Source organism: Pristis pectinata, chromosome 10 (assembly GCF_009764475.1).
Source record: "Pristis pectinata isolate sPriPec2 chromosome 10, sPriPec2.1.pri, whole genome shotgun sequence".
Classification (NCBI taxonomy): Eukaryota; Metazoa; Chordata; class Chondrichthyes; order Rhinopristiformes; family Pristidae; genus Pristis; species Pristis pectinata.
Genome location: NC_067414.1, coordinates 63,192,735 through 63,208,482, shown reverse-complemented (window position 1 = coordinate 63,208,482; position 15,748 = coordinate 63,192,735). Strand labels below are relative to the sequence as shown.

General features: G+C 42.6%; 1 protein-coding gene across 1 annotated transcript in view; it reads left to right on the top strand.

Annotated features, from left to right (window-relative positions):
* Positions 1-8,533: 8,533 nt before the first annotated feature.
* Positions 8,534-15,748, top strand: part of LOC127574859 (pumilio homolog 2-like) — a 91,600-nt gene continuing 84,385 nt past the window's right edge. Inside the window, 2 exon segments of the mRNA XM_052024309.1 lie at positions 8,534-8,604; positions 8,606-8,891. Coding sequence (XP_051880269.1) covers positions 8,534-8,604; positions 8,606-8,891 — 357 coding nt within the window.

The window sequence follows — 15,748 nt, the reverse complement described above, 5'->3', positions numbered from 1 at the left end:
TGTCCTTCAACTTGCACATAGTGTCAATACCTGAGCTAGTAATCTCATCATTCTTCCATTCATTGGGCAGTTTGCAGTTCTAGGGTCCCTGAAGTGTAAAAGAAACAAGGTAACGATATGGTGTGGAAGGGCAAGAGAATAAGCAGGACCTGCTTACAGCACTTGCAGATTGTAAATCATAAGAGAGTGTGGTTTGTGAGAAGCAAGATTTGTTCTAACAAAATTGTCATCTTCAGTGGTTTCCGTTCCACCAGCAGCCAAGGCCTCACCAAAATACTCCAAGCATGACTTACATTTTGGCCTCTTTAGGTTTTAGGACATATGTCCCCTGACTATTTACTGGTGCTCTTTCCAGCTGTGTGCCACCTTATTCTGTAAGAAAGAGGTAAGAGCATCAGTCAGTGTAACGCAATGTCTTTTAGTGATGCGGCTGTGAAAACCTGGCAATGTTTACAAGTTATGGATGTGAAGCTTGAAACTATGATAAATGCATTTGAGATAGAGCTTTTGAATACTTGGTAGGCACAGTAAGTGATGGAGGCTCTAAGTAGGTGATGGATATGGTCCTTTAACCTTTCATATACATTGCACAGTCTTTCTCTAATATATATACAAATATCCAAAAATGGTGTGCATGATCAATCTGTAAATGTAGCAATGACATATGTAAACAGGGATGGAAGCTCCCTTTCAGAATAAAGGAAGTATCATTTACGGAACAAACTGGTTCTCTCAAACGAGCACAGGATTCTTTGGGATTCAAAAAGAATGTGACAATAGAACAGTGTAATGAAACCATTTGCTATGGCACTTGCTCCAAATATCTATTTGGCCGATCGAATGGTATCTTTATGAAATTGACAAGGTTACAACCTCTTTATAATAAATTTGCACAATGTAAAAGGCAAAATAGCATTAGTTTCAAAATAGCATTATCTACAAAATTTCTCAAACCATAATTTCCAACAGGGCAGATATATTTGAATATATTTTTCTAATATGTTTCATTGAAATATAACCAAAATGTAATGGTGCTTGAATCTGAGTTTATTTCATGTGAGAAATGGTATGACTGAAGAATCAACACAACGTTAGTGCTTAATGGGTCCATGAGTTGTTTTTTATTCTTAGACTTAGCAGGTCCAGAAAACACAAGTTCTCAAGCCCACACAATATTGATTGTTTTCATCTGACACAAAGTAACCCTGAAACAAATGCTAATAGTACAATAATCAAAGATATAATTTCTGGATACTTTCAATGCTGGCCCACTTCCAGGCATAAAATTGATCACTAAAGTTGATGTTTTAGACTGGAAGGGTGAGACCCCTTTTCAGTATGCCACATAAAGTTAAAATGATTAAAATTGGAATTAGGACTAGTGTTGAGTGGATCCTATTTGTTATGCCAAATTAATTATCTTGGACCTGGCCTGCTGCCCTGAGTCACCACTTGTATTCTTGCATACCTCCATTCAGTTGGCCCAGTCATTAACGCCTGAAATCAGTGGTCCTCTGCACCCTCAAGTTGAGATCTCAGCATCGATTAGTCCTCAGGCATTTAGAGGACTCATCCCTAATAAAATGGAGGTAGAGCTTTGCCTTCTGTCAAAGGTTCAAATAGTTTTTAAATCTTTCTGGTTTTCAGAAACTTTTGAAACTTAGTAAAACAAAGTAAGTGATTTAAAGGTATAAAAAATATTTACAAATTCAGAAATTTTTCTGGTTTTCAGAGACATTTGAAACTTAGTAAAACAAAGTAAGTGATTTAAAGGTATAGAAATATCTACAAATTCAGAAAAATACAAGTAATTAAAACACATAAAACATAGAAATAATAAAAAAAACTAAATAAAACTAAATCTTCTGCCTCCTAAACCCTATTGGGATCAATGGGCTCTCAGATACTCTGCCAAACCTCTCTGGCAAGAATCTGAAAGGCAATTTCCCAGTGGGAGTCCCAGCAAAAATTGGCTCTGTTGTTGGATTCCATATGGATTCCAGCAATGTGGTGATAGATGTGGCACCACCTGTCATTCAGTAGGTTTTTTGAACTTCTCTGTTCGAAACTTAATGGAGTTTCCACAGCTGAAATCACCAGTTCCAACTTGAACCAGTGAATGTAGCTAGGTGACAAACCAAAGACAAAATCAAAGATTAAATTACACATTTAAGATTCACAATGGAGCTCAAACCTATACCTTGCTGACTAGGAGGCAAATGCAAATCATTAATTCCATATGATTAATTTAGGATGTGTGTAGTCATCAGAGTTTCACAGAGTGCAGGCAATTTGGAATTTCATGGTTGCGATGTTCATTTGGGAATGAAAAGAGATGGAAATAATTAGCTGTAGGGGTTTAAGAATATATTTAACCTGTTAGACATTGTGGTGGATTTTGAGTTATGCAGGTTCTAATATCTATGAAAGAAAATTGTTTCAGTTGCTTCAGGTGACCTTAACAAGTGGTGGGGACAGTGAACTTATACATCACAAAATAATAACGATTATACTGCAGCTTTATTGTTATCACAAGATTAACATGTTAGCAACAGCCAATTTCCACAGGCCTTTTTCTTATTATTCTTCCATGATAGACTGTGTGTATATTAAAAAGAAAATTTATGTTTTGAGTCTGTTCGAAGTGGATTAATTTTGCCATTTTGTATGATTTACCAAATTCAAATCTTTAGTTTTTCCATTATTTTGTAAACAAAAATAGCAATTATAAATTCTGGTTAGCATTCTATTAATTTGAAAAGGGCTCAGCTAATCAAGATGTGGTAATTTTATCATTATAACATAATACCAAACTCGATTCTGTATAATCTACTTTATCAATTAATCAATTGCAAATAAAAAATAACCATTCACAGATGTTCTGGTGAAAAAGCACCTTCATATAATAGAATTTCCCATGCTAAAAATGATCAAAAGTTGCACCTATATCAATAACCTCAATGTGAACTGATGTAACACACAAAATGCTAGAGGAACTCAATGGGTCAGGCAGCATCTACGAGGGAAATGGACAGTCGACATTTTGGAGACCCTTCATCAGGACTGGAAAGAAAGAGGAGAGACAGCCAGTATAAAGGGGTGGGGGGAAGCGGTGGGGCAAGAGCTGGCAGGTGAGAGGTGGATCCAGGTGAGGGGGTGATAGGCAGGTGGGGGAGGGGGAGAGTGGCAATGATGTAAGAAGCTGGCAGGTGGAAGTGACAAAAGGGCTGAAGAAGATGGAATCTGATAGGAGAGGACCATGGACCATGGAATAAAGGGAAGGAGGTGGGGAGGGAAACTGGAGGGAAAGGGAGGAATGTGTGGTGATGGGGAGATTGAGAGGGCAGGGGAGGGGGAAAAAGGAGTGATGGGGCCAGTGGGATAAGGGAAAACAAAGGGAAACAGAGGGGAGTGGTAACCGGAAGTTAGAGAAATCGACGTTCATAGCCGTCAGGCTGGAGACTACCAAGGCAGAATATGAGGTGCTGTTCCTCTAATCTGTGTCTAGTCTCAGCTTGGAGGAAGAGGAGGCCAAGGCCAAACATGTTGGTGTGGGAATGGGAAGTGGAATTAAAATGGCTGGCCACCGGGAGAATCCTGGCTGTTATGGTGGATGGAGCGAAGAGGTTCTCGACGAAATGATCCCCCAATCTGCATTGGACCTCACCGATGTAGAGGAGCGTCACCGGGAACACCAGATGCAATCAATGACACCGGTGGATTCACATGTGAAGGACTGCCTTCACCTGGAAGGCCCGAAACAATCATTCCAGGTGAGGCAGCCCTTCACACGTGAATTCATCAGTGTCGTTTGTTTTCTCAAGAGGGTCAAAACTCTACTCAGCCAATGAATTAGTTAGGATTGGAAATCATTAGGCAAATTCTGCAGTTATTTTCCAGACAGTGATTTAGATACCATCAAATTAGATAATTAAACAGTTGAACTGTTGTAGTAGTGTTAGTAAAAGAATGGTCACTGGCAGCACTGAGAGACATTAATGATCCAAGTTGTATGGTGTTTAGGCTGCTTTACATCTACCTAACAAACAGCTGGCAAACCAACAAATTGTCAACAAGCTGCATCAAGGATTCATTTTAGAGTATGTTCAAATTATATTCATTTTTTAGAATGTAGGTGTCCCTTGCTAAACTAGCATTTGTTGCCCAATTTTATTGCCCTTGAGAATTTGGTGTGAACTGTCTTCTTCAAATGCAGCAGTCCTTCTGGTGAAGGTCCTCTCACAATGGTATTGGGAAGGGAGTTCCAGGATTTGGATCCAGCAATGATGAAGGAATAGTGATATACAGTATATCCAACTCAGGATAGATCGTGACTTGAAGGGACCTTTCAGCTGGTGGTATTCCCATTCCTAGAGTAGGTTTTGAACCATTGACCTTCTTGAAGTGAAATGAAAATACGATCATTTAGCCAAACTGGCAATTGCACAAAGTACCTTCATACCTCATATCGTGGCACCTGCTAAAAATTTGCAGATTTAGAGAGCAAATTCATATAGGGTACAGCAGGATGCCCAGAACTGGAAGAAAAAGTCCAGCACAATTGCCATCTGGGCTGGAATTTTCCATATTGATTCATTTTGTTAAATCAAACTCTTTGATCCTTTTCACTCCTTTGTTTAAACTAAGACTGCACATGTGATATCAGATCACTTAGATGAACACCAAGCTCAATTCATCAGCTTTTTTTACTTCTGTACCAATGTGGGACAGGAGCAAAGAAAGTTCTATGAGGAAAAAAACTCTTAACATGGCAAGGCCAGCATTTATTGCCAGTTCCCAAATACCTTGAAGAGATTTTGGTGAACAACCCTCCTTAACATTACTGGTTATTTTTAGACAGAATTTTGATTTAGTGACAGTGAAGCAGTGTTGATTTATTTCTATGTCAAGATTGGATTTGATTTGGAATTTTACTACTTTTGACCTTCTTAATGTTAGGGGTCATGTAGCTGGAAGTTGTAGTCAAATAGGCCTTGAAGGATTGCTGCAGTTCATCCTGCATGGTGGACCATTAGTGGAGGAAGCAAATGCTTAAGGTCATAATTCAGTTGTAAGTTAAATGTGTTGTTTTCTCCTGAATGATGTAGAGCTTCTTGAATGCAGCACGAGCTGCATGAATATATGCAAGCAAAGAACATTCTATCACATTCTTGACACATGGTTTGTATATGTTGCAAAAGTTTCAGAGAGTCAGCAGCTGAGTTGGACACTGCAGAATCCCCAACCTTTGATTCTTTCTTTTAGTGATAATTTTTTATGAGACTGGTCGAATTCTGATTCACCTCAACGAATGTTGAATGCTTTGATGATGATAATGCCATTGAATGACATGGGAAGATCGTTAGATTGTCTTATGGAAATAATCATTGCTTGGTATTGGTACACATGTATGTTCTTGCCACTTAACTCAAATCTGGATTACGGCCAGGTCTTGCTAGAGGTGGTACAGATTGCGTCATAAGAGGCAGTTATGAATGGAACCGAACAATGTGAATTTATCAGAAATATCCACATTTCTGATCTTATGAAGCAGCTAAGGTCAATGAGGATGCAGCTGAAAACTGCTAAGCCATGAGTGCTTCCCACCAAGGATAACTGGAGATCTCTTCAATCACAACCATCAGATTCTGTTATTATTATTATGACTCCAGTTAGTGGAGAATTTTGGTTACATAATCAGTCAACTGTTGTCTAATTGTCACTTTCCCCTCACTTGTAGCTTAACTTGGTGTGAGAGCAGATTTATCCTTTTGATAATGTAAGGATAGGTAAACAATGTTGTTTATGTCCTTTCCAATAAAGTTGACAACAAAATAATAGTCTCTTCAATCCTATCTTGATGGTAGCAAGATTAACAAATAAATGTCTCACTGTTGAGAGCTCATTGTTGAGATTCAAAGCACATTTCCTTTGCATTTACCCCTCCCCCCCCCCCCAACCTTAAATGCATGCGCTCTAGTATTAGACATTTTGACCCTGGAAAAAAATGATGCTGGTTGTCTACTCTATCTATGCATAGATAATCTTATAATCTCATATATCTCAGGTCTCCCCTCAGCCTCCACCACTCCAGAGAAGACAACTCAAGTTTGTCCAACCTCTCCTTATAACACATGCCCTCTAATCCAGGCAGCATCCTGGTAAACCTCTTCTGCACTCTCTCCAAAGCCTCCACATCCTCCTTATAATGGGAGACCAGAATTGAATGCAATACTCCAGATGTGGCCTAACTAGAGTTTTTATAAAGCTGCAACATACTTCCCTGCCTCTTGAACTTAGTGCCTCGATTAATAAATGCAAGCATGCCAAATGCCTTCTTTACTACCCTATCGACCTGTGCAGCCACTTTCAGGGAGCTATAGACTTGGACCCCAAGATCCTGCTGTACATCAACACTGTTAAGGGTTTTGCCTTTTACATTTGATCTCCAAGAGTGCAACACCTCACATTTGGCTGGATTAAACACCATCTTCCATTTCTTTGCCCATATCTGCAACTGATCTATATCCTGCTGTGTCCTTTGGCAATCTTCTACACAATCCACAACGCCACCAATCTTTGTGTCATCTTTATTCAATGAACATATGCCCAAGCTGCTCAATTTATCTTCATTCATCACTGGGTTGATTCATCCCAGGGTTCAATCTAATAAACTCTCAGCACTGCCTCCAGTGAAAACACATCCTGAAACACTGATATGTAATTTACTGATAATAATACCGATGTTGATCATTTCAAAATATTTGTACTGGTACAGCAGCCAAAAATCAAGTATTAATAGCAAAATTAAAATTGAGCAAAATTACAAATTATTTTGCATAAATGTTCAATTTTATTACGAAATGTGGAACAAATGTTTATATTTCCTTAATGAATCAGGGCAGTGGGCAGCATGTTTCATCAGTCTTTTCCTCTGGGGCTGCAGTGGGATTTAATAAAAAATCTTCAATTATTGCCCTTGAAATAGTGGTGCTGAGAGTGAGCCACGTTTTCAACTGCTTCCAGTGTTAAAAAGTCAAGGCATTCCAGAATTTTGACTAACAACAGTGAAGGAATGGCAACAGATTTCCAAACTTGGATGGGAATTTATATATGGTGTTCTATGCAGCTCCTAGTCTCAGAGTTCATGAGTTTGGGAGATGCTTTTGATAAAGCCTGGTTCAGATACTGCAGTGTATGTGATAGATAGCATTCACTTTACAGACCCAAGTTAATTTGAGTGTCCCAGCTTCTCCGTCTGCATTGCAAAATCAGTCCAACTGAGTCTGGCCATGTAATCCAGCCACTACCTCCAACCGTGCAGTCTTCAGTATCTCTCCTTTCAATCTAAGCAGACTGTGCCAGCAGAACTTGTCCTTCCTCTTTGCCTTGGCTCCATTGGTGCAACTTTTCCAGTTTGCTTCTCTCACTGACACTGCAACCCGCCCTGTCCACTTTTCCACCACACTGGGCCAGGCTGCTTCTGGCATTGCACAGTCTTCCTGCCTTTGGCGGTGCAGCATGTATAGTCTCCCTCCGTCTCTGGTACCGTCTGTGGGAGCGCGACTTGCATGGTCCCCCTATTCGGCCCGCGGCGTGCACGACCCCCCACCCCCGATGGAAGCGCGGCTTGTACGATCCCCGCCCCCGTATGCGGGAGCGCGGCTTGCACAAACCTCCTCCTCCACCGTTGGAAGCACGGCTTGCACGATTGCTCCCGTTGGAAGCGCAGCTCGTACGATTCCCCTCCCTCCGTGTGCGGGAGCGCGCCTTGCACCCCCACCTTCCCTCCGTGTGCGCGCGTTGCACCCCTCCGAGTGCGGGAACGCTCGTTGCACAGTCCCACCGTATGCGGGAGCGCGCCTCGCACGCCCCATCCCTCCCTCTGTGTGCGGGAGCGCGCCTTGCAGGCCCCACCCCCACCCAGTGTGCGGGAGCGCGGCTCGCAGGCCCCTCCCCCTGTACTGGGGACGCCTGGCGCGCTGGCGGGCGCCCAGGACGGGACCCGGGGGAGGAGCGGGGCCGGCGTGCTTTGCGCGGACAAGATGCCGGGCGCCATGTTGCTGTGAACTCCGCGAGAGGCTACCGAGCGAAAGGAAAAAAAGAGGGGGGGAAGGTAGCGGCCCAGCCCTCCACCGTGCACACACCGCGCCGGTGAGTACGGCCGAGGCCGCCCACCACGGCCGGCAGCCCGCACTCCCGACGGCGGTGCCGACCAACCGGGCCTGTGGAGACGCGGATAAACACACCCTGCACACAGCAGCCGGAACAAAGGGGAGGGAGGGAGGGAGGGAGCCTCCGCCCGGCGCCCCGGCCCTACCCTCGGGGGGGGGGGTCGGGGGTCGGGTTTATGTCCCGCTCCGGCTGAGCTGTCCGTGTCAGGCCCCCCCCCCCCCGCCCTTTTTTGTGTGGCGATGGGGTCCGGGGCTTTGAGTGGTGCCCGGGCACCGGCGTCCCGGCCCCTCGCCCTGCTCGCTTGTTGATCTGCTGCTATCTACCCCCCCCCCCCCCCCCCCCAGGTAGCCGTGGTGGAATGAATACTCCATGTGTCCTTCTGGGCATGAATGAAGTGACCTGGCAGCAGGACTCGGCGCGGATGATGCACGGGAGTACCGGCGGCGGGGCTGCTCCGGATGGCAGCGGTGGAAATGGCAACAGCAACGATAGCGGCGGCCTGGTGCTGGAGGCGCTGCGGTCCCCGGAGCTCTAGGCCCGGCGCCACCCCGGCCATCGCATCTGGTCACCCCGGAGCGCAGCCGCTCATCAGCGGGCGCTCTCAGGACGACGCCACGGTGGGTTACTTCTTCCAGCGGCAGCCGGGCGAGCAGCTGGGCGGCTACTCAAACAAACACCGGTGGCCCACGGGCGACGGAGTTCACATTGAGCATCAGGTGGGTTCTCTCTGGTTAATAAACACAACAAGATCGCAGTAATTTCTGTTGGCTGGGAATGTGAAATGTACTAAAGAACCTCCTTGAAGGTTTAATTGCAGTCTTTTGTTCTATTTTTGTTCCATTTGTATGTATCCAATTTTGTTTGGAATAGATAAAAGAATTTATAAAGTGGTTTGTTTTTACTTCTATTCATTCCACAATAGTTGTTGGATAACAACAGTTTCAAAATCGTTAGGTTAGGTAGTTCCATTTTTTTTGCACCAGTTTACAGTATCTATTTTTAATCTTAATTTTGTACCACAAACCTTGGTGATACTCTTATACGTGCGTCACCTCTACTGTATAACTTCCTGCTTTGATTCTCAGCATATTTAAATCAGCATTTTATTTGCAAAATGCCTTTTTTTTTCCCCGAAGAGTGTTTCCTTTTTGTTTGTCTGATTGACTTGTAGTTTTTTGATTAGTCTTATTGTTATTACTTACAAATTTTTCAAATTTGTCTTACATAAAAATTGTTTAGTAATTGAAATACTATATTCTTGGATAAATTTGTGTGCAGATGCAACCTATTTTTAAAATTGTGATATGAATATGTTTAGTCTTATAGCATTGCAGTGCAACAGTACTACTTGTATGCAATACAGCTGTTTTATTTGTTCAAGCAATAACTGTTTAGTTGTTTCATGGTTTTGTTTTAAGTGTTGAAGCTAATAAGTACAGGCTTATCAGTTGCAATTGGAACCAAATGAAAATTAAATAAAAACTGCAGGTGCAAAAAAAATGATGGAAACACTCAACAGGTCAGGCAGCATCTGTGGTAATGTTTCAGGTGGAGGTTCTTTTTCCACAGATACTTCCAGGAATGTCCAGTTTGAAGAAGCTTTGTTCCTCTCTCTGGGATTTCTACCTGTCTCTCTTGCCACACTCTTTGCAATTTCTCTCTCTCCCAGTTCTGCTGAAGGGTCTTCCACCTTGAAACATTTAACTCTGGATCTGTTTCCATATTTACTAACCTGAGTGAATCTGGCATTTTTATGTTTAAATTGGATCCAAAATTGGTTTAGTTATGGAAATGAGGGAATAATAATTGATGGATGATTTTGTGACTGGAGGGCTGTTACCAGTGTTATTTCAAATGACTTGAGACGTCTTTTAGGTGTTTGTAATAATGGAGTTAGATGCAAGAAACATGACAAAGAAAATGCTGTGAGGTTGATTGGGAGGATGAAAGCTTTTGACTTCAAGGGGACGTGAATGGTCTAGTCAGTTGGACAGATGAGTGACAAATGGAATTTAATCTGGAGAAATGCAAGGTAATGCATTTGCAGAGAGCAATTGGGTAATGGAATATACAGTAAATGGGAGGAATCAAGAAATGTGGAGAAACAGAAATCTTGAAGTGCATGCCCATGGGTTCTTAAAGGTAGCAGATCAGATAAGTACTGAAGAAGCCTGCATGTGACTTCTTAGCATGGAGAAACAAATGCACATTTGCCAACCAGATCATCCTCGGCAGAAGCTAAAACTGGATCTGAAGGCAAGAATTTATCATACTCTGTTGCAGCCTTCATTTACTGTCACATCCATTGATTAGTGAGCTGTTTTTTTCCACTGTTTTGCCCTTGAGGACAAAGTTGAATAGTTGTTTATCTGTGAGCTTCCCTTTGACATTGGTAATTGGTTTATTATTGTCACGTGTACCGAGATGCAGTGAAAAGCTTTGAATGCCATCTAGAAAGATCATTCCATATGTAAGTACGTTGAGATAGCATAAACAGAAAACAATAACAATGTAGTTTTGCAGTTAGAAAGTGCAGTGCAGGTAGACAAATAAAGTGCAAGGATCATGAAGAGAGAGATTGAGAGATCATGAGTTCAACTTTCCTGTATAAGAGGTCCATTCACGAGTCTTATAACAGCAGGATTAAAGCTGTCCTTGAGCCTGGTAGTAGTTGTTCTCAAGCTCTTGCATTTTCTGCCTGATGGAATGGGGGAGCAGAGAGAATGATGGGGTGGGGAGTGGCCTTTGATTATGGTGGCTGTTCTTCCAAGGCAGTGGGAAATGTGGACAGAGTTAATGGTGGGGAGATTGGTTTTCCTGATAGACTGGGCTGTGTTCACAATCACAACTCACTGCAATTTCTTGCAGTCTTGGGCAGAGCAGTTGATATGCCAAGCTATGATGCATCTGGGTAGGATGCTTTCTATGGTGCATCTGTAAAAATTGTTGAGGGTCATTGGGGATATGCCAGATTTTCTTTGCCTTCTGAGGAAGTAGAGGCACTGGTGTCCTTTCTTGGCCATAGCATCTATGTAGCTGGACAACTACCAAGATTGCTGCATTCCATAATGTGTGACATTTAGTTTGTTTGGTACAACTCAAAGTCCTCTACCAGGGTTTGCTATCCATTGGAGAAAATGGCAGTTAAAAAGGCATTCAGGATGTTTCAGTCAAGGCATACAAGATAAGTGCATGGAGATTGTATTAGAATTGTATAATCAGCTTATTAGGCCTTAGCTTGGATATTGTGTATGGTTCTGGTCACCAGATTACAGGAAAGATGAGATTGCACTGGAGAGGATACAATAAGATTACATGCCTGTTGTCAGGCCTGGAAAATTTCAGCAATGAGGAAAGATTTTGTAGCTTCGGGTTTCTTCTTTGGAATAAGTGAGGCTGAGGGGAGACTTGATTGTGATGAATAAATAGAGAAAGGTCCCATTTTCCTTTGCTGGCACATCAAAAACCAAGGGCACCTGTTTGAAGTAATTGGTAGAAAGCAGAGAGGGGAGATGAGGAAAAACCTTTTCACTGCTTCAAGCTATTTGGGGACTGCAATTCTCTGCCAGAAAGAGTGGTAAGAGGCAAAAGTCTTTGCCACTTTTTTTTAAAAACAGTGTCGTGTACTTGAAGAGTAACGACATGCAAGACCATGGAACATGGATAGCTCTTTGACTGGTGCAGGCATAGGGACAGAATCACCTCTTGTGTCCTATGTGAAATTGTCTTAACTATTGCAGTTTTAAAACTTTTGGTCCCCTGTTTTAAATTCATTTTAGTATTTTTAGTAAGCAAAATGTTTGCTTTGTGTCTGGCTGTGCATTTTATTGTACAGTGGAGGTGATAAACTACTGGCTGGCCATGAAGCGCTTGCCTGCATTCTTCTAACCAGAGCAGAAAATTAATGGTATTTAGTTCACCATACTTTATGCCCTTGCAATTCTTTCATCCACTTTAGTGCTGGTGCAATTTAGTTTTTGGAATTCTCAAACTATCATCTTTGTTCATACTTTAGAAGTTATATTAAATCTGAGTCTTTATGGAATCATTGTCATCGATCCATGTTGGTAGTTGGGTTAAGAAAACTGAATCTGGCAGAGTTAAAATGGGAGCTAGTTTAGTCATGAGCCTCCCAGAATCAGAACTAAGATGTTAGTGAATGTAGCTTAAACATTTGCATTTAAGTGGTTTAAGAAGATAACCCAAACATCTGCTGAATGGCAAGCCATCCGAGGTTGCCACTTGCTAAATCTGCTCGATGCTGTGACCTGATTTCCCCCTGTGTGAGTATCCTTAAGGAAGCTGGCATCCACCTCATTGGTGAGGATCTTTGCAGAGTAGGACCTGCCAGTCATAAATCCCCACAGATGCTTGGAGAGGCAGTTAGCCTGCCTACCTACCCAGGCTCATCCAGTTGCACAACCTGTGTAAAAACTTGGCATTCATAAACATTCAAAAATCTGTTCATTCAGCAGTTGTTTAGAAAGGTACATTTAAGTAAGCGCAAATTAAATCAAAAAGTGTAAATGACTTCATACTTGCACTATTCTTGCAGTTGTGCAGGTCTTATCTGGTGCAGGCTCCCCAAAGTGATTGGTTGGAAAATGGAATTTGCCCCTTCACTTGAACCCATGAAAAGTTCAATTCCATAGCACAATAGAGAAATCCTTGGTGATCAGCTGTGTGTTGGAATTTCTGTATATATGCTAGTCCTGAATTGTGCTAGAATCCTGAACTTCCTCAGGATACCTCCTCCTCAGACAGTTGCTTGGAATCAAAGATGACTTGCTTCCAGTCCAGTTCTAAGGGTTCTGAGTTGATCAGTGCATAGTGAGATCCATAGACTTTACAAGAGGTTAAATAGGAAGCACTTAATGGAGCAGACAGGTGGGTAGTTTGTGAAGTACTGTGCTCCTTTTGCCTTTGGTGCTGTGCTTCTGCATACTCCTGGCCAAATAATAATTCTCCATCTTGAGTGGTTATGGGTCAGGGTATTCTCAGAATTTGTGTAGATGGTACACTTCTTCAAGGAGAGTTTGAACATATCCTTGAATTGTTCCTCTCTCCACTTGGTAAATTTTGCTGTGGTAGGGCTCAGAGTGGAGAGGTTAACATCTTTGATACATGGCTACGTTGAGTGGTGTCTGCCAAGATGTGGGAACTGGCCCATACTTTCCAGAATCTTGTTGCAGACCTTTACTCTGGATGGTGCTGTTGTGTAGTGGGGCAGGTTTGTACTGCAGATCTGGAGGTGCAAGGCCTATTCTCTCATAGTTCAATTAACGACGTGATAACTTGGAGCCTGACCTCTGAACAGGTGAATAAACCAGTGATGTCTGAATACAGCAGTTCAATGACTGTTGGGGTGGCCTTGATTCTAGAGTGGAGTTAGTAAGTGACATAGGTTGAACAGATTTACATATGTTCTATAATCAGCTCCACTTTAGTGGGAAGCTTGTTGGAGATAAGGTGCAGTATTGGATCAAGAAAGATTGAGAAAAGGGACAATAATGCAACCTTGCATGACAATAGTTTGCAGTGAGATTGGGTTTGCTGTGGACCAGTTGGTTAGGATTACGTCTCTGATTGTAGCAGAAATAAGATGAAGACAATTTCTGCTGGCAGACAGATTTGGGAAGGCTCCTCCACAGTCCTCAATTGATGGAGTTGAAGGCTTTCGTGTGGTCAAGAAAAGCCAGGTGTAATGGTTGATGCTTCTCTGTTTGTCTTTGAATTGATGTTTGGTGAAAATGATGTTCACTTTGTCTTCAGCAGGATACAATCCACACATTGACTGAAAGGCTGCTTTCATTGGGTGTAGGTGGTTGAGAAGGACCCTGGCAATGACTTGTGACAGGCAACAGGGAAACCCTTCTGTAGTTGAATTTACCTCGTTTCTTTAAGATGTCACATAAATTGTGTCTGAAGTTTACGGATGTGCCTTGCTCTTCCCAGATGCAAAAGATGAGGTTGGAAATTTGTGACTGAAATTCCTTTCTGCTAAATTTAAAATTTTAGACGGGATACAATCTGTTCCTGAGGTTATGATTTTTTTTGTTGGCATATAGCCTTTTCAATCTCTTGTCAGATTGCACAAGCAGCAGGTTTGCTGTTGGATAGAGTCAAGGACAGGGTCCTGGTTGAGGAGTTGTTCAGTGTTACATGCATTGGGTGCTGACTAATTTTCCTCTGTCTGGGCTCTCAGCAGCGTGAGACCTTGGGTTGTTTGACCTGTAGATCATCTTCACAACACTGACACATCCCTGTGTGTCACAGCAATCAACAAGTTGCAGGACCTCCTGCTGTCCTTTCCACTCACCATTTGTTCTGCAGCTGATATTCTGTTGGATTTTGAGCTTCAGGTGCCCCCCTCCAATGAAGTGGAATTCCTATCCAAGTGGACCTTGCAGTTGTGGCCAATTAACTCCTGGATCTCCTAGTAATGATACAGGTGACATTGTTGCCCGTTTCTCAGGCTAAAACATGATTTTAATACAAGCCACCCCTGTGGGGCAGGGTGTTGTCATGAAGTTTTTTGCCTGTCTCTCTAATGAAACAGAATATTGGTTGTGATAGGATTTTGTCAGGAGGTGGCCTATGGGGTTAACTTTTCCCATTCTTAACCTGCCCGTCACACCTCTCCAGAGGATTGTCTTTTTGGACCCAGGTGACCTTGGCATTGAAGATCAATGTGTTTTTCTCTAAGTTAATGGAAGTTTTACTTGGCCTGGTTTATTGATGTAGGGTTGGGGCATATGCACTGGTGACCATAGCTTACAGGGTCTGTGTAAAAGTGAGGTGCAGAGTCATGAAATGTTCACTTATTGTGCAGAAGTATTACTGAGATGACAGAGCAACTCATTCATATACAGCAAACCCCACTCCATGAAGGTGATGTTCCTCTTCTGGTTTTCCCTTACAGAAGGTGTACCCAGTGCCTTGTTCTTTGAGCTTAACGTATGCTTCCCATCTTACACTCAAGGTGACAGTGCCAAAGTGCCAGGCAATGACCATTTTCACCAGCACAATCTAACCACATATCCTTGACATTGAAAGATGAGATATCTTTATTAGTCACATGTACATCGAAACACAGTGAAGTGCATCTTTTGCGTAGAGTGTTCTGGGGGCAGCCCGCAAGTGTCGCCACACTTCCGGTGCATTACCATCACTGGGTTTCCCCCACCATTAAATGTCCTTGGGTTCACCATTGGCTTTGGCTATTAGAACATGTCAGATGCTGGATATTCTGTGGCAAGTGACTCAGCTCCTGACACCTTTAGGCATATTTACACCATCTGCAAGGCACAAGTTGTGAGTATGATGGGAAACTGTCTACTTACTTACAAGAGTGCAGCTCCATCAGCTCTCAAGAAGCTTAACACCATCTAGGATAAAGTAGCTTGCTTGATTGGTATCCCTTCCATCACCTTAATTGTTCATTCCATCCACACTGTGTACAAAGGGTTCAGTGTGTTCCATGTTGAAAATGCACTGCAGTTACTTTACCAGCATCTCCTAAACTTGTGACCTTCAGCACCAAGGATAAAGGCAGCAGGCAAATAGGAACTTG